This window comes from Scyliorhinus torazame, chromosome 11, assembly GCF_047496885.1.
Source record: "Scyliorhinus torazame isolate Kashiwa2021f chromosome 11, sScyTor2.1, whole genome shotgun sequence".
NCBI lineage: Eukaryota > Metazoa > Chordata > Chondrichthyes > Carcharhiniformes > Scyliorhinidae > Scyliorhinus > Scyliorhinus torazame.
The window spans coordinates 63525385-63544493 of record NC_092717.1 but is presented as its reverse complement, the minus strand read 5'-3'; the positions used below and the strand labels follow the sequence as shown (position 1 = coordinate 63544493).

Here is a 19109-nt window from a genome sequence, read left to right as displayed (position 1 = left end):
GCCTGCGTCCATCCTGAACTCAGACTCACACTGCTCCAGGGCCTTCCTCCAACCTCAGCTCAGACTGACACTGCCCTGGGGCCCACCTGCAAACTGCACTCAGTCTCACACTGCCCCAGGGCCTTCCTCCAACCTGCACTCAGACTCACACTGCCCCAGGGCCTTCCTCCAACCTGCACTTAGACTCACTGCCCCGGGGCCTTCCTCCAACCTCAGCTCAGACTCACACTGCCCCGGGGCTTTGCTTCGAACTCAGCTCAGAGTCACACTGCCCCAGAGCCTTCCTCCAACCTCAGCTCAGACTCACACTGCCCCGGGGCTTTTCTTCGACCTCAGCTCAGACTCGCACTGCCCCCGGGGCCATCCTCCAACCTGCCCTCAGACTCGGACTGCTCCAGGGCCTTCCTTCAACCTGCACTCAGACTTGCACTTTTCCAGGACCTTCCTCCACTCAGACTAACTCTGCTCCAGGGCCTTCCTCCAACCTCAGCTCAGACTCACACAGCCCCGGGGCCTCCCTGCAAACTGCCCTCAGACTCACACTGCCCAGGGGCCTTCCTCCAACCTGCACTCAGACTCACACTGCCCCAGGGCCTTCCTCTAACCTCAGCTCAGACTCACACTGCCCCAGGGCCTGCGTCCATCCTGAACTCAGACTCGCACTATCCCAGGGGACGTCCTCCAACCTGCAGTCAGACTCGCACTGTCCCAGGGCCTTCCTCCAACCTCAGTTCAGACTCAGACTGCCCCAGGGCCTTCCTCCAACCTGCCCTCATACTCATACTGGTCCGGGCCCTTCCTCCAACCAGCACTCAGACTCACACTGCCCCAGGGCCTTCCTCGAACCTCAGCTCAGACTCACACTGCCCCAGGGCCTGCGTCCATCCTGAACACAGACTCGCACTGCCCCCGGGGCCTTCCTCCAACCTGCCCTCAGAATCGCACTGCTCCAGGGCCTTCCTTCAACCTGCACTCAGACTTGCACTTTTCCAGGACCTTCCTCCACTCAGACTAACTCTGCTCCAGGGCCTTCCTCCAACCTCAGCTCAGACTCACACAGCCCCGGGGCCTCCCTGCAAACTGCCCTCAGACTCACACTGCCCAGGGGCCTTCCTCCAACCTGCACTCAGACTCGCACTACTCCAGGGCCTTCCTCCAGCCTTAGCTCAGACTGACACTGCCCCGGGGCCCACCTCCAAACTGCACTCAGTCTCACTCTGCCCCAAGGCCTTCCTCCAACCTGCACTCAGACTCACACTATCCCAGGGGACGTCCTCCAACCTGCAGTCAGACTCGCACTGTCCCAGGGCCTTCCTCCAACCTCAGCTCAGACTCAGACTGCCCCAGGGCCTTTCTCCAACCTGTCCACAGACTCACACTGCACCAGGGCCTTCCTCCAACCTGCACTCAGACTCACACTGCCCCAGGGCCTTCCTCTAACCTGCACTCAGACTCACACTGCCCCAGGGCCTTCCTCCAACCTCAGCTCAGACTCACACTGCCCCAGGGCCTTCCTCCAACCTGCATTCAGACTCACACTGCCCCAGGGTCTTCCTCCAACCTCAGCTCAGACTCACACTGCCCCGGTAACTTCCTCCAACCTGCAATCAGACTCGCACTGCCCCAAGGCCTTCCTCCAACCTCAGCTCAGACCCACACTGCCCCGGTGCCTTCCTCCAACCTGTACTCAGACTCATTCTGCCCCAGGGCCTTCCTCTAACCTGCACTCAGACTCACATTGCCCCAGGGCCTTCCTCCAACCTGCACTCAGACTCAAACTGGTCCGGGCCCTTCCTCCAACCAGCACTCAGACTCACACTGCCCCAGGGCCTTCCTCTAACCTGCACTCAGACTCACATTGCTCCAGGGCCTTCCTCCAACCTGCATTCAGACTCACACTGCCCCAGGGTCTTCCTCCAACCTCAGCTCAGACTCACACTGCCCCGGTAACTTCCTCCAACCTGCAATCAGACTCGCACTGCCCCAAGGCCTTCCTCCAACCTCAGCTCAGACCCACACTGCCCCGGTGCCTTCCTCCAACCTGTACTCAGACTCATTCTGCCCCAGGGCCTTCCTCTAACCTGCACTCAGACTCACATTGCCCCAGGGCCTTCCTCCAACCTGCACTCAGACTCAAACTGGTCCGGGCCCTTCCTCCAACCAGCACTCAGACTCACACTGCCCCAGGGCCTTCCTCTAACCTGCACTCAGACTCACATTGCTCCAGGGCCTTCCACCAACCTGCACTCAGACTCAAACTGGTCCGGGCCCTTCCTCCAACCAGCACTCAGACTCACACTGCCGCAGGGCCTTCCTCGAACCTCAGCTCAGACTCACACTGCCCCAAGGCCTTCCTCCAACCTCAGCTCAGACCCACACTGCCCCGGTGCCTTCCTCCAACCTGCACTCAGACTCACTCTGCCCCAGAGCCTGCCTCCAACCTGCACTCAGACTCACACTGCCCCAGGGCTTTCCTCCAACCTCAGCTCAGACTCACTTTGCTTCAGGGCCTTCCTCCAACCTGCACTCAGACTCACACTGCCCCAGGGCCTTCCTCCAACCTTAGCTCATACTCACACAGCCTCAGGGCCTTCCTCCAACCTCAGCTCAGACTCACACTGCCCCGGGGCTTTCCTACGACCTCAGCTGAGACTCACACTGCCTCCGAAAATTCTTCCCACCTTTACTCAGACTCACAATGCCCCGGGGCCATCCACCAACCTGCACTCAGACTCACACTGCCCCTGGGCCTTCCTCCAACCTGCACTCAGACTCACACTGCCCAGGCCCTTCCTCCAACCTGCACTCAGACTCGCACGGCCCCAGGGCCTTACTCCAACCTGCACTCAGACTCACAAAGCCCCAGGGCCTTCCTCCAACCTGCACTCAGACTCGCACTGCCCCAAGGGCCTTCCTCCAACCTGCACTCAGACTCATACTGCCCCAGGGCCTTCCTCTAACCTGCACTCAGACTCACACTGCCCCAGGGCCTTCCTCGAACCTCAGCTCAGACTCACACTGCCCCAGGGCCTTCCTCCAACCTCAGCTCAGACTAACACTGCCCCGGGGCCTTCCTCCAACCTGCACTCAGACTCATACTGCTCCACGGCCTTCCTCCAACCTGCACTCAGACTCACACTGCCCCTGGGCTTCCTCGAACCTCAGCACAAACTCACATTTCCCCGGAACTTTCTTCCAACCTGCACTCAGACTCACACTGCTCCAGGGGACGTACTCCAACCTGCATCCAGACTCACACTGCCCCGGGGCCTTCCTCCAACCTGCATCCAGACTCACACTGCCCCAGGGCCTTCCTCCCACCTGCACTCAGACTCCCACTGCCCCGGAACATTCTTCCAACCTGCACTCAGACTCACACTGCCCCAGGGGACGTCCTCCAACCTGCACTCAGACTCACACTGCTCCAGGGCCTTACTCCACTCAGACTCACACTGCCCCGGGGCATTCCAACGACCTCAGCTCAGACTCACATTGCCCCGGGGCCTTCCTCCAACCTGCCCTCAGACTCACACTGCTCCAGGGCCTTACTCCACTCAGACACACACTGCCCCGGGGCCTTCCTCCAACCTGCCCTCAGACTCACACTGTCCCAGGGCCTTCCTCCAACCTGCCCTCAGACTCGCACTGCTCCAGGGCCTTCCTCCAACCTCAGCTCAGACTGACACTGCCCTGGGGCCCACCTGCAAACTGCACTCAGACTCACACTGCCCCAAGGCCTTCCTCCAACCTCAGCTCAGACTCACACTGCCCCAGGGCCTTCCTCCAACCTGCACTCAGTCTCACACTGCCCCAGGGCCTTCCTCCAACCTGCACTTAGACTCACTGCCCCGGGGCCTTCCTCCAACCTCAGCTCAGACTCACACTGCCCCGGGGCTTTGCTTCGAACTCAGCTCAGAGTCACACTGCCCCAGAGCCTTCCTCCAACCTCAGCTCAGACTCACACTGCCCCGGGGCTTTTCTTCGACCTCAGCTCAGACTCGCACTGCCCCCGGGGCCATCCTCCAACCTGCCCTCAGACTCGGACTGCTCCAGGGCCTTCCTTCAACCTGCACTCAGACTTGCACTTTTCCAGGACCTTCCTCCACTCAGACTAACTCTGCTCCAGGGCCTTCCTCCAACCTCAGCTCAGACTCACACAGCCCCGGGGCCTCCCTGCAAACTGCCCTCAGACTCACACTGCCCAGGGGCCTTCCTCCAACCTGCACTCAGACTCACACTGCCCCAGGGCCTTCCTCTAACCTCAGCTCAGACTCACACTGCCCCAGGGCCTGCGTCCATCCTGAACTCAGACTCGCACTATCCCAGGGGACGTCCTCCAACCTGCAGTCAGACTCGCACTGTCCCAGGGCCTTCCTCCAACCTCAGTTCAGACTCAGACTGCCCCAGGGCCTTCCTCCAACCTGCCCTCATACTCATACTGGTCCGGGCCCTTCCTCCAACCAGCACTCAGACTCACACTGCCCCAGGGCCTTCCTCGAACCTCAGCTCAGACTCACACTGCCCCAGGGCCTGCGTCCATCCTGAACTCAGACTCGCACTGCCCCCGGGGCCTTCCTCCAACCTGCCCTCAGAATCGCACTGCTCCAGGGCCTTCCTTCAACCTGCACTCAGACTTGCACTTTTCCAGGACCTTCCTCCACTCAGACTAACTCTGCTCCAGGGCCTTCCTCCAACCTCAGCTCAGACTCACACAGCCCCGGGGCCTCCCTGCAAACTGCCCTCAGACTCACACTGCCCAGGGGCCTTCCTCCAACCTGCACTCAGACTCGCACTACTCCAGGGCCTTCCTCCAGCCTTAGCTCAGACTGACACTGCCCCGGGGCCCACCTCCAAACTGCACTCAGTCTCACTCTGCCCCAAGGCCTTCCTCCAACCTGCACTCAGACTCACACTATCCCAGGGGACGTCCTCCAACCTGCAGTCAGACTCGCACTGTCCCAGGGCCTTCCTCCAACCTCAGCTCAGACTCAGACTGCCCCAGGGCCTTTCTCCAACCTGTCCACAGACTCACACTGCACCAGGGCCTTCCTCCAACCTGCACTCAGACTCACACTGCCCCAGGGCCTTCCTCTAACCTGCACTCAGACTCACACTGCCCCAGGGCCTTCCTCCAACCTCAGCTCAGACTCACACTGCCCCAGGGCCTTCCTCCAACCTGCATTCAGACTCACACTGCCCCAGGGTCTTCCTCCAACCTCAGCTCAGACTCACACTGCCCCGGTAACTTCCTCCAACCTGCAATCAGACTCGCACTGCCCCAAGGCCTTCCTCCAACCTCAGCTCAGACCCACACTGCCCCGGTGCCTTCCTCCAACCTGTACTCAGACTCATTCTGCCCCAGGGCCTTCCTCTAACCTGCACTCAGACTCACATTGCCCCAGGGCCTTCCTCCAACCTGCACTCAGACTCAAACTGGTCCGGGCCCTTCCTCCAACCAGCACTCAGACTCACACTGCCCCAGGGCCTTCCTCTAACCTGCACTCAGACTCACATTGCTCCAGGGCCTTCCTCCAACCTGCATTCAGACTCACACTGCCCCAGGGTCTTCCTCCAACCTCAGCTCAGACTCACACTGCCCCGGTAACTTCCTCCAACCTGCAATCAGACTCGCACTGCCCCAAGGCCTTCCTCCAACCTCAGCTCAGACCCACACTGCCCCGGTGCCTTCCTCCAACCTGTACTCAGACTCATTCTGCCCCAGGGCCTTCCTCTAACCTGCACTCAGACTCACATTGCCCCAGGGCCTTCCTCCAACCTGCACTCAGACTCAAACTGGTCCGGGCCCTTCCTCCAACCAGCACTCAGACTCACACTGCCCCAGGGCCTTCCTCTAACCTGCACTCAGACTCACATTGCTCCAGGGCCTTCCACCAACCTGCACTCAGACTCAAACTGGTCCGGGCCCTTCCTCCAACCAGCACTCAGACTCACACTGCCGCAGGGCCTTCCTCGAACCTCAGCTCAGACTCACACTGCCCCAAGGCCTTCCTCCAACCTCAGCTCAGACCCACACTGCCCCGGTGCCTTCCTCCAACCTGCACTCAGACTCACTCTGCCCCAGAGCCTGCCTCCAACCTGCACTCAGACTCACACTGCCCCAGGGCTTTCCTCCAACCTCAGCTCAGACTCACTTTGCTTCAGGGCCTTCCTCCAACCTGCACTCAGACTCACACTGCCCCAGGGCCTTCCTCCAACCTCAGCTCATACTCACACAGCCCCAGGGCCTTCCTCCAACCTCAGCTCAGACTCACACTGCCCCGGGGCTTTCCTACGACCTCAGCTGAGACTCACACTGCCTCCGAAAATTCTTCCCACCTTTACTCAGACTCACAATGCCCCGGGGCCATCCACCAACCTGCACTCAGACTCACACTGCCCCTGGGCCTTCCTCCAACCTGCACTCAGACTCACACTGCCCAGGCCCTTCCTCCAACCTGCACTCAGACTCGCACGGCCCCAGGGCCTTACTCCAACCTGCACTCAGACTCACAAAGCCCCAGGGCCTTCCTCCAACCTGCACTCAGACTCGCACTGCCCCAAGGGCCTTCCTCCAACCTGCACTCAGACTCATACTGCCCCAGGGCCTTCCTCTAACCTGCACTCAGACTCACACTGCCCCAGGGCCTTCCTCGAACCTCAGCTCAGACTCACACTGCCCCAGGGCCTTCCTCCAACCTCAGCTCAGACTAACACTGCCCCGGGGCCTTCCTCCAACCTGCACTCAGACTCATACTGCTCCACGGCCTTCCTCCAACCTGCACTCAGACTCACACTGCCCCTGGGCTTCCTCGAACCTCAGCACAAACTCACATTTCCCCGGAACTTTCTTCCAACCTGCACTCAGACTCACACTGCTCCAGGGGACGTACTCCAACCTGCATCCAGACTCACACTGCCCCGGGGCCTTCCTCCAACCTGCATCCAGACTCACACTGCCCCAGGGCCTTCCTCCCACCTGCACTCAGACTCCCACTGCCCCGGAACATTCTTCCAACCTGCACTCAGACTCACACTGCCCCAGGGGACGTCCTCCAACCTGCACTCAGACTCACACTGCTCCAGGGCCTTACTCCACTCAGACTCACACTGCCCCGGGGCATTCCAACGACCTCAGCTCAGACTCACATTGCCCCGGGGCCTTCCTCCAACCTGCCCTCAGACTCACACTGCTCCAGGGCCTTACTCCACTCAGACACACACTGCCCCGGGGCCTTCCTCCAACCTGCACTCAGACTCACACTGCTCCAGGGCCTTACTCCACTCAGACACACACTGCCCCGGGGCCTTCCTCCAACCTGCACTCAGACTCACACTGCCCCGGGGCCTTCCTCCAACCTGCATTCAGACTCATACTGCCCCTGGGCTTCCTCGAACCTCAGCACAGACTCACATTGCCCCGGAACTTTCTTCCAACCTGCACTCAGACTCACACTGCTCTAGGGGACGTACTCCAACCTGCATCCAGACTCACACTGCCGAGGGCCTTCGTCCAACCTCAACTCAGACTCACACTGCCCCGGAGCCTTCCTCCAACCTGCCCTCAGACACACACTTCCCAGGGCTTTCCTCCACTCAGTCTCACACTGCCCCGGGGTCTTCCACCACTCAGACTCACACTGCCCCGGGGCCTTCCTCCAATCTGCACTCAGACTCACACTGCCCCGGGGCCTTCCTCCAACCTGCACTCAGACTCACACTGCCCCAGGGCCTTCCTCCAACCTGCCCTCATACTCACACTGCCCCAGGGCCTTCCTTCAACCAGCCTCAGACTTTGTACTGTCCCGGAACCTTGCCCCAAAACCGACTCAGACTCGCACTGCCCCGGGACTCCTCCATTCTCACTCAGAATATCATTGCCCTGGGAACTTCCTCCAAACCTCACTTCTGACTCACACTGCCCAGGAATCTTCTCCCAAACACACCTCAGACTCATGGGGCCCGAGACCTTCCTCCCAGTTCCCCTTGGCCCACACTGACCCTGAACCTTTCTGCAACTTCAAAACTAAATTGAGTTTAAAGAGTCATAAATCCCTTTGGCATATGGGTTGGTCACTTGTCCAGGGCTGGCACACATGGTGAACCCTTTTAATGCCTAAACCAACACATGACTGAAAATCATAGGCGTCTGACATAAGAACATAAGAAACAGGAACAGGTGTAAGTCATTCTGTCCTAAAACGTGCTCTGAAATGCAATAAGATCATGACTGATCGGTGTGTGACCATAACTCTATCTTCCTGCCTGCCCCCATAACCCTTGACCCTCTTGTCAATCAGAAATCTGCTGAATGCAACCTTTAATATAGTTCAATGACCCAGCCTCCACAGGTCACTGGGAAAGAAAATTCCAAACACAAACAATCCTGAGACAGAAGAATTCCTCCTTATCTCCATCATAAATGGGAGACCCTTTACTCAGATCCAGCATATTTCTTACAATGCCCAACTGGTGAGCTGTCTCAGAGTACTAGGTTGATGTACAGAGCCTTGGCTGAACATGAATGAGGACCGAGTCCAAAGAGAAAATGCTGGAAAATCTCAGCAGGTCTGGCAGCATGTGTAGGGAGAGAAAAGAGCTAATGTTTTGAGTCCGGATGACCCTTTGTCAAAGCTACAAGACAGAGAAAGTTGGAAATATTTATACTGTGGAGTGGGAATGAAAGATGAGTCATAGCCACAGAAACCCCGGGAATTGGGGTGCTAATAGCCATGGGGAAAGAGTGCTAATGGCAGCCCCCAGAGAACAAATCCTTTCACATCATTTGTTCTCTCTGGGGACTGCCATTAGCACTCTTCCCGTGGTTTCTGTGGCGATTAGCAACCCCTTTCCCTGGGTTACTGTGGCTATGACTCATCTTTCATTCCCACTCCACAGTATAAATATTTCCAACTTTCTCTGTCTTGTAGCTTTGACAAAGGGTCATCTGGACTCAAAGCGTCAGCTCTTTTCTCTCCCTACACATGCTGCCAGAGCTACTGAGATTTTCCAGCATTTTCTCTTTGCTTTCAGATTCCAGCATCCGCAGTCATTTGCTTTTATTAATGAGGACTGAGTATCCAGTGACTTGGTCAACATCACATGGGTCGATTTTAGATTTGAGAAATTACAAACTTACATTGGACTATCCTCTTAAAAAAAGTGCCCTGTACTGGTTATGATGACACAAAGACTATTTTTAAATTAAGAATATCTTTAAATTAAAAAGCAAAAACATTTTGACCTGGCAAGCTAAATGTATAGCTCTGCTGCATCACGGCGCCAAGGACGTAGGTTCGATCCAGGCCCTGGGTCACTGTCTGTGTGAAGTTTACATATTTTCCCCATGTCTTCACAATGATATAACAACTGCATTGTAATCAATAGCACAAGTTTAATAGAGCCTTTCTAAATCACTGGCCTGGGTATGAATACCTCCCACTCTACAACAGGCGGGCAGGGTCACAGGATTATGGAATTAAGTATGGGGAACTGATCCCAACACTGTCAGGTACTAACCGTTTTTTTTAAAGGCAATGGATAACAGGGAATACATGTGTCCCACCCTGAAGAGAGGGCACTCATTAATATATTTAAAATCAGTATCCTCACGTGCATTTGAGAAACTGATTTAAATATTCCTGTTCCTCCAAGGGGTTCAGCAACTCAGCAATGAATTTAGAGTACGATCTCCAGGCATCATAAATCTTTATAACACTTCGTATGGTCGAGGCGAAGCAGGAGTCCTTCTTCCAGCTCTTGAAGAAATCCTTTGTTGTCCCTGCTTCTCATTACAGGCCTTCCCTGGACGATTGCAGGACTCTTGGCATCTCCTACCCCGTTCCCCACCTAAGTTTAGGACTGGGGTCTTCTCCCTTCCGCCCTAACAGCAAGGTCTTTCCCTCTAGCCTCTATTGCTGGCCTTTCCCGCAAGACCTTATTATGGGCCTTTAGCTCCACCCCCCAGCCGTTGGGTGACCAAGGTCTGCTTCAAAGGCCTCCTGTCACTGTTGTTACATCCCACTGGCCAGCCTGCCTGTACATTAAGTTCTACAGGATCTTTAGTTATTTTCTGCCTAAACCGCACTCACCACCCATCACCATTAATATCAGGGCCATTGTGTTTGCCAGGATCTAACATTAATCTGATGATTTTCCTTGTGTCTAGCCTGCACAGTATTTCATCCGCTGACGTGAAACGGACAAACGTGAAGTCTCTAATGTCTGAAGGAAATTCCCCCATAAATTCTTCCCTGCTCACTGTAGATATGAAGAACTTTAAAACTATCTGGAGTGACAAATTGCAACAAAATCGTGAAAGCTGGAAGGCACTGCATACAAAAGGTCAGCAGGGGGTGATGTATTAAGTTCTCAGTGATAGATATCAAACTTAATTCATGAAATTTATTTTTAAAATATATAGCAGAAGAAATGACATTTTTTTTAATGTATTTTTTATTATAGTTTTTACATTTTTACAAATAATGCAACAAAATCTCAAAACTAGTACAATACAGTTGGGGGCGGCACAGTGGTTAGCACTGCTGCCTCACAGCGCCTGGGGCCTGGGGTTGATTCTGACTTCAGGCGACTGTGTGGGGTTTGCACGTTCTTCCCGTGTCTGCAAGCGTTTGCCCCAGGTGCTCTGGTTTTCTCCCACAGTCAAAAGATGTGCACACTAAGGAGTAGTGTCTAAAGGTTAGGTGGGTTTACGGGGATAGGGCGGGAAGTTGGACCTAGGTAAGGTGCTCTTTCAGAGGTCGGTGCAGATTCAATGGGCTGAATGGCCTCCTTCTACACTGTAGGGATTTTATGATTCTATGATACATCATAAATGTTTCAGCGTACATGAATACAGTAAATGACAGGAGAACACCAACACAGTTGGTTCAGCTTAATCATTAAACCCAATGCCTTTGTTATACAAAGAATGAATGGATAAGCGAGGTGATGGGGAGAAGAGGATAAAGCCATGAAAATTTGGTAAAATGGTGCACACCTTCACATGTAATGAGTTCAAAGCAATGCTACATAACATATAGAAAACTTTGTAGGAGCAAGTCAGACATTCCGGAGTCTATATTTGGAAGAGGGTCAAATATTTACAGAATGCATCTGAATAAGAATGGATTATACAAGTTCGGAACTTCAGTATCCCATGATAATTTTATGCTAATTCTGAACTGAAGGATATTCATCGCTAATCCAGAAGCAAAGGATACGTTGTCATTCCCTGCTGTGATTTTACAGCCTGTTTTCATTATTGTCAATAATTCTCCTCTTTGGGAACCCCAGAAATAGGAACAAAGATATTATAAGGCCACACCAAACATCTTCTCAAGCTCTTTAAGTACACCAGACCAGTAGGATTTAATTTTGACACAGGGACGCACACACTGTATGTAGTCTTCCTCGACTACCTTGCATTTTTGGCACAGCGAGGCTATAGAAGGGTCAAACTTGTGTCTCAGGCTTGGTATGATATGCCGACGGTGTAATATTTTGAACCAAGTCTCCTCCCTTCTATTACAAACTTGAGATTCTATTGGCATTTTCCCATATATTACCCATGTCCCCTCATCAATATTCACTGCAAAGTCTTTTTCCCCAAACTACAGGGTTTCTAACGTACTCACACAGGATCTAGAATATAAAGGGCGAGATCTGCCAGCTCTTCACGCCAGTGGGATCTTCTGGCCCTGCCAACAGCACACCTCCACCGCAGCTTTCCCAGCAGCGTGGGATGGAATCAATGGGAAATCCCATTGATAGCAGCAGGACCAGAAGATCCCAACGGTGGGCCACCTCCACCACCTAGAAACACGTTGCGGGAAGGCCAGAGAACCCACCCAAAGTGTCATTAAACTTGCTAATTAATTGCTTAGTCTCCGTGGATATCAGAAGCATCAAGGAGACAGAAGCATCAAGAGACATAGTCATCTTATTAAGGATAAAGTCTCCGAGTTGCAGATATTTGAAAAAGGAGTAACTTGGGATATCAAATTATTGGCACAGCTGCTCAAAAGATAACAAGGAATCATCACTAAATATGTCGCCCAACCTACAAATACTTCTTCCCCTCCAGATATTGAATCCATGGTCCATAAGACCTGGTGGGAAATCCAGGTTGCCCTGAATGGGAGCGTGAGAGGCAGTTCATTTTGATCTCCCTTCCAGCTCATGGGCCACCCTCCATGCTCTTAGAGTATTGATAATTATAAGATTTTTGCACTTGACAGGCCCAGCCTTGAAATTCTTGTAAAACAACAGGGTCTGTAAACAGTATACAGACTAACCTGCTTCAATGTCGAGTCAAATGAAGGAAGGGTCCTCTCTGACCCATTCCCACATGAATCTGAGATGAGGAGCTAACTGAGCCATTTTAATAATCAGTACCCCTAAGCTCCCTTTTGAACCCGAGAGCAGTAGTTTGGCTAATTTCAAGCAAGGTTTATTTTTGTTCCATATAAATAGACTGAGCACCCCATTCATTTCCTTTAGGATCCTAGCAACAGCAAGATGGCAGTGTCTGTAAAGGATATAATAACCTAAGCAACGCATTCATCTTAATCAGTGATATCCTGCCCAACTATAATATAATACAGGATACCAATGATGCACTTAATAGACATGAGTGAAGGGGGAGGTTTGCTCCATACAAATGCCTAAAGGAGAGGGTAACCACAATACCCAAATAAGTAAACCCTGAAGAGGACCACATGGGGAATTAGCAAAGGGGGGAGGTCCCCCTCTCAGCTTTCCCAATGGTATAATCTCAGACTTCGTAAATTGATTTTATAATGAAATGAAAATCGCTTATTGTCACAAGTAGGCTTCAATGAAGTTACTGTGAAAAGCCCCTAGTCGCCACATTCCGGCGCCTGTTTAGGGAGGCTGTTACCCGAAGCTGAATCGGACCACATCAATAATAGTAGGAATAGAAATGTCTGGCTGAGATATAAATAGCAACACATCATCCATGTATAGATAATCTTTTGTTGCTTCCCCAGTCTGATCGCCCTGGGAGAATTCCTTCTAGGCGCTGCACTAACACCTTGGACAACAATTTCAAATCTATATTCAGGAGCAAGATTGGCTGATAGAATGTACTCTTTAGAATTCTTGCCTGTCTTCAAAATTAAGGAAATATTCACTTCACGAAGCGACTGCGGCGGCAAACCTGTTTCAAATGAGTTGTTATACATACCAATCAGCGGATCCATTAGCAGTTCTTAAATTCCTTATAAAATTCACATCAAAAACCATTGAGCCCTAAGCCTTGACCAGATTGAAGTGCCCTCAAGAAATAGGAGAATTCAGGACTGATCTATGGCCAGCAGAAATTGTTGGGAGTTTAAGGGAGGAGAAGAAATGCTCCATTTGTGTCAATGCAACCCCAGGCTGGTCTATTTTATATAAATCGGCTTAAAAACCTTTAAATGCGGCGACTTCCGGTGACGGCGGGAGGCAGCCGCACGTTGGAGGGCTCCCGCTCGGGAATAGAATTTTTGGGGTTTAAATTCCCGGTCCCAGGGGCAACGGATGTTGAAACAGTTGTAGGAAGACACAGTGAGATAAAATGTCCAAGTTTGGGGAAAAAACGGCTGTGACAAAGGGGGCTAATGAAAGTCCGCCGGTGAGTGGAAAAGTCAGCGCGGGAACTGTAAGGAAAGCGAAGGCTGGAGCACCAGGGGAGGACGCATTGCTCACGGCAGAAGGAATGACCAAGGTGACGGCCGTGGAACTTGAAAAACAGTTCCCAAAGTACATGGAAACGATGAAGAAGGAGATGGGGGTGGTATTGAAAGTGCTAGTGGAGGAGGTGATTGCCCCGTGAGGGCGGCGGTATCGAGTGCAGCGGCGGAGGTGTGGGAGCAAGGTGAGACACTGAAGGAAGTGGAAGAGGCATTATCGCAGCACACTGATCAACTCACCTCGATGGGGAAGGAGCTGCGGAGGGTGATAGAGATCAACAAGGGTCTGGGAGCCAAAATGAAAGACCTGGGAAACAGATCCAGGCGGCAGAATCTGAGGATCGTGGGTCTGCCCAAAGGGGTGGCAGGCCCGAGGCCGACTGAGTTTTTTGGCACAATGTTGGCGGAGCTATTGGGGGAGGGGGACGATCCCTCTCAATACGAACTGGATCGGGCTCATAGATCGTGGAGGCCTATACCAAACGCCAAGAGTAGTGACTGTTTTTTTCCGTAGGTACAGCGTGAAGGAGAAGGTCCTGTGCTGGGCAAAGCAGAAGCGGGTGGTGCAGTGGGCTGGAGCTGGTATACGCATATACCAGGACTTTACGGTGGAGTTATAGAACATAGAACAGTACAGGCCCTTCAGCCCACGATGTTGTGCCGACCATTTATCCTAATCTAAGATCAACCTAATCTACATCCCTTCAATTTACTGCTGAGCATGTGCCTGTCTTAAGAGTCGCTTAAATGTCCCTAATGACTCAGACTCCACCACCTCTGCTGGCAGTGCATTCCATACACCCACCACTCTCTGTGTAAAGAACCTACCTCTGCCATCTCCCCTACACCTTCCTCCAATCACCTTAAAATTATGTCCCCTTGTGACAGCCATTTCCACCCTGTTTGGCAAGGAGGCGGGCGGATTTCGGCCGGGTGAAGAAGGCACTGTACAACAGCAAGGCGCAGTGTGGCATAGGATATCCAGCGAAGTTGAGGCTGACCTACAAATCCAAGGACTTTTATTTTGGGGCGGCGGAGGGGTTTGTGAAGGCAGAAAGACTAATGTAGCCTCATGTAACTTTATTTTTTCACTGTGTGTTGGTGTATATACTAAATGAGTCGACACTGTATATTTGGACAAGGGAAGAGTTGGGACTTTCATTTGCAATGATGGTTCTTTGGGGCTTGGGTGTGTATGCTGCGGTTGTGTGTTAAAGGGGATTTCTTTGTTTTCCTGGGACCGGGCAAGGGGGAAAGAGGTGGTGGGCGTCCATGCTGGCTGGTTTAAGCCCGCCAGTGAACGGGAGTGAGGTGGGGGGAGGGGCTGCAGCCATCGGAGCCTGGTAGAACAGGTTTCGATGAGTCTAGCCGGGGTGAAAAGTTGGGGAAAGGAACCGATGCTGGGGGGAGGAGTTTACAAGAGGAGGAATCTGTGTGTGTGTCTACAATTCATGGGTGTCATTCACAATACACTTTTGTGGATTGTATGGCTTTGAATATTAGGGGGGGTTGGACTATATATGTTAATGGTGACCTGATTCCTCCTTCTTTTTTTTTCTTTGGAGGTTTCTTTTTATTTAATGCTTATATTGTCATGCGGGCCATTGTTTGGGGTTTGGTGGGTGGATGGGATCATTGTTGTTAACAAGGGGATTGACATTGTATTCGTTACCGTTTACTGTTTGGTGGTGGGGTCTAAGTTTTGAAGAAAATGTGAAAATGAAGAATAAATTATTTTTTTAAAAAACCTTTAAATGCCCGATTAATATTCTCTGTTTTATTCATTCTATTACCATTGGAGTCTAGCACAGAGGGAATAGCCCGTGAGTCTACCCTCTTCCTGGTAAGAAAAGTCAGGCATCGACTCAATTTCTTTCCAAACTCCTATCACTTTCGTTTGGCAAACTTTAAACTCCTCTTAACATATTGAGTCAACAAGGAGCCCAGTGCCGTTTGAATTGCATTAATTTCATTCAGCAACAAATGGTGAGGATTCCTGCCATATTCCCTCTATTTCAGCCAATTTTACTTCCAACTGGCACTGTCGCTGTAGCATTTTACGCCTTTTGTTGGCCGTGTACAAAATGACAAAACCCCGAGTGTAAGCCTTCTAGGTTTCCCACAGGAGTGAGAGGCTTACATCAGAAAGAGAATTGACTGAGGAGAGAAAAATCAAATTCAGCCTTAAAGTATGAGATAAAGGGTGCGATCCAATGGCCACTCTGTGCCTGAAAAGCGGGGTGTCGTGCTGCAGCGTGGCTAATTAAAAGACCCGCCCCTGGATCCACCTGGCTCGCAGCACCTCGCGATATGCAACACAATGTAAATCCCACCCCATTGTGGGCTGGATCACTTCTTGGCAAATCTGCATGTTAGAGCGAGACAGCTAGTCTCACTCTGATGTGCAGATTGGGTACCTGAAGCTTTGGGATTCATCCCCTTTGCCTCAGAAACATCGGGTGAGTGCTGTTTGATACTAGTCTCCACAGATGGAGACCAGATGGAACAGTATTCGTGGGGGTCACCGCAGGGGCTCGGAGGCCCCCAGCTGATAACCTTTAGACAGGGTGGTACCCTGGTGCCACCTGGGTACCCTGGGATTGACAGCCTGGCACCGTAGCTATACCACCTGTGTGCCAGCCTGGCATTGCCAAAGTGCCCAGGTGGCACTTGCCAGCTTGCATGGGCACTTAAATTTTGGCCTGGCCAAGGTGCCAAGCTGGTATTTTTTGTGTATGTGCAATAGGGCTGGAGTGCCCTGTGTGGGTGTTGTGGGGGGGGGGGGGGGGGTGCAGTCGAGTGTCGCTTCAGGAGCCTTGGAGATCGGGACGCCATTTAAAACTGGAGCACCGATCTCTCGCTACGCTGGGGAGTTCCGGCAAGCGGAGCTCCCTAGTGTACAAAACAGGGCTATGTATGTCTTCAACTGCGCATTCCCCCGCTGAGGCCCCTTATACAATGTGAGTTGCGTTGTATAGCCATGTGTTTCTCTGCGCTGCAAGTGCCATGAAACATGCGGCTAAACAACTTTGTTCCCAATTAATTGAATCAAGCCCAAAGTTACGATCCCTGAGCAAAGATGCATCAAATTTCCAAAATCTAGATCGGGGATGAGTACCCTTGAATAAATAATCCTGGAATCATAGAATTTACAGTGCAGAAGGAGGCCATTCGGCCCATCAAGTCTGCACCGGCCCTTACAAAGAGCACCCTACGCAAGCCCACGTATCTACCCTATCCCTGTAACCGAGAAACCCCCACTTAACCTTTTTTGGACACTCAGGGCAATTTTGCATGGCCAATCCACCTAACCCACACATCTTTGGATTGTGGGAAGAAACCGGAGCACCCGGAGAAAACCCACGCAGACACGGGGAGAACTTGCAGACTCCGCACAGACAGTGACCCAGCCGGGAATCGAACCTGGGACCCTGGAGCTGTGATGCAATTGTGCTAACCACTATGCTATCGTGCTGTCTGGAAGACAGGTGTGTGCTCAGAAATCAATACTACCTTTTGAGTATGAAGGCACTTAGTGCAAGATTGTTCTTGGCATGACAAAATCGTCAATTCTAAGATGACGTTGATGGGGAGCAGAAAATAAATTAAACTCTTTCTTTGGGATGCAGTGTTCTCCATACATTTAAATACCTTACCTCCTCGCAAACCAATGCAAAGGCATTTGCCCTGTTGGGTGGGGGGATTTCTGGTTACTGGGAGTTTGCCTACCAAAGGGTTAAGATGACAGTTGAAGTCCCCACCTATAAAGGAATTTGTTGATGCTAATTCAGCAAAGTCCTTGAAGGCTATTAAACAATCAGGGGAATAAATTGGTGGACCGTATACATTCATTATCAAGACAATTTCCACATATAAAAGTCCCTTGACAATCACATGTCTAACCCCCCCTCATCCTTCACACAATTCTCCATTTAGAAAGGCACGTTTTTCTTACTGCAACACCCCGACTACTGGTGGAGAATGAGGCAGAAAAGACACCCGGCCCAGTCCCTCTTCAATTTTCAGTGTTGCTCGTCATCTAAATGAGTTTCTTGCAACAAAGCTCTGTCAACTTTCTCTTTTTTAACGAAAGACAAATCCTTTTTCTCTTAATAGGATAATGCACTTCCCGCACATTCCTCATCATAATATCCACAGCAACACTGGAGGCAAGTCATTCATCTGGAGTCAGTAGCACAGCAAAATTCCTCCCTGTCCCATCTTTGATGCAACCATATCAGACTTTAGCGGTTTTGTGAGGGCCACGAAGAATCCAGCACGAGTTTTAAGGATACAAAGTAATAACATTTATTTACAATAACATATATATATAACAGCAGCAGCAACTTTCCTTGCTGCACACTCCTTCCTGCTGTTTCCAAACTGGCCAGCTTTATTTATACTTGGAGTTTACTAATGGTTTCTCCGCCCCCCTCATTGGGGAAGCTCATACTCCCACAGGATTGTGGGATTGTCATTAGTCCCCAGCCAATGGTAAGCAGGCAGGTTATAACAAGCGGTCTTTCTGAACTTTGATCATTGCATGCAAAAAAGGTTTGTAGCTTATTATAATAATCCATTGAGACCAAATTTCTCAACGTGAACCCCACCTGCAAACAACCTGAGAAAAGTAGGAAGGAGAAAAGTAGAGGTTAAGTGTATGTGATACTGATTAAATGGTAAGAAAGAGATAGTTAGTGTTTGATAAGTAAAGTGATATAATGTTCGGATTTGTTTCAGTATTATGCAGTGAAGACTAACAATGCTTAGAAGTGGCTGGTCCAAGGAGAGTGTAGTTTTCCAGGATGTCACTATAATTTGTTCATTTAATTAGATACAGAAGAAAGAGCGAGAAAAGAAGCTGAAGAAAAGGCCAAAGAAGAGTCCAAGAAAATATCAGAGAAGCAAAAGCATCAAGCTTTCAAAGATGAAATGGATGGACAGGACAAGGACAATCAAACCCATAGCACTGCTTTAATTTCTAAATCTCAGAAGGGTGCAAGCTGGAATGCAGAGAAAGGAACTGACAATATGTCAGAAGGAAGAGCACGGTTTATACAGAATGGTGAGTCAAAGCCTTGAATGCTGAAATCTGTGTGCCACTTCCCACAGACATTTACAATGTAGTAGGATCATTCAGCCTATCATACTTGCACCTGCTGTGGAACAATGATTAACTAATCCCACTGCCCTGCTCTTCCCTATTACTGTTGTATTCCAGGTATTAGAACCAATGATTTTTTGATATGTATTAATAACCTAGAAAGTATCGGGCAGATTTTCAACCTGGAAATGTAGTAATGAGTGAGAAGAATAATAGCAGCCCAGGAGGGCATATGCTAGTGAAATGAATAGAGATATTGCTGATCCAATTTAATGCAGATTAACATTCTGTCGGCCTCTTTCCTACCCTGACTC

General features: G+C 51.3%; 1 protein-coding gene across 3 annotated transcripts in view; it reads left to right on the top strand.

The window, feature by feature from the left end:
- pde1ca (phosphodiesterase 1C, calmodulin-dependent a) overlaps positions 1-19109 on the top strand; it is a 1198716-nt gene that overhangs the window by 838799 nt on the left and 340808 nt on the right. For all 3 annotated transcript variants that reach the window (XM_072467371.1, XM_072467370.1, XM_072467372.1), the window contains exons 14-15: positions 10166-10341; positions 18526-18756. In XM_072467371.1, the coding sequence (XP_072323472.1) occupies positions 10166-10341; positions 18526-18756 (407 nt within the window). The remainder of the gene's footprint in view (positions 1-10165; positions 10342-18525; positions 18757-19109) is intronic.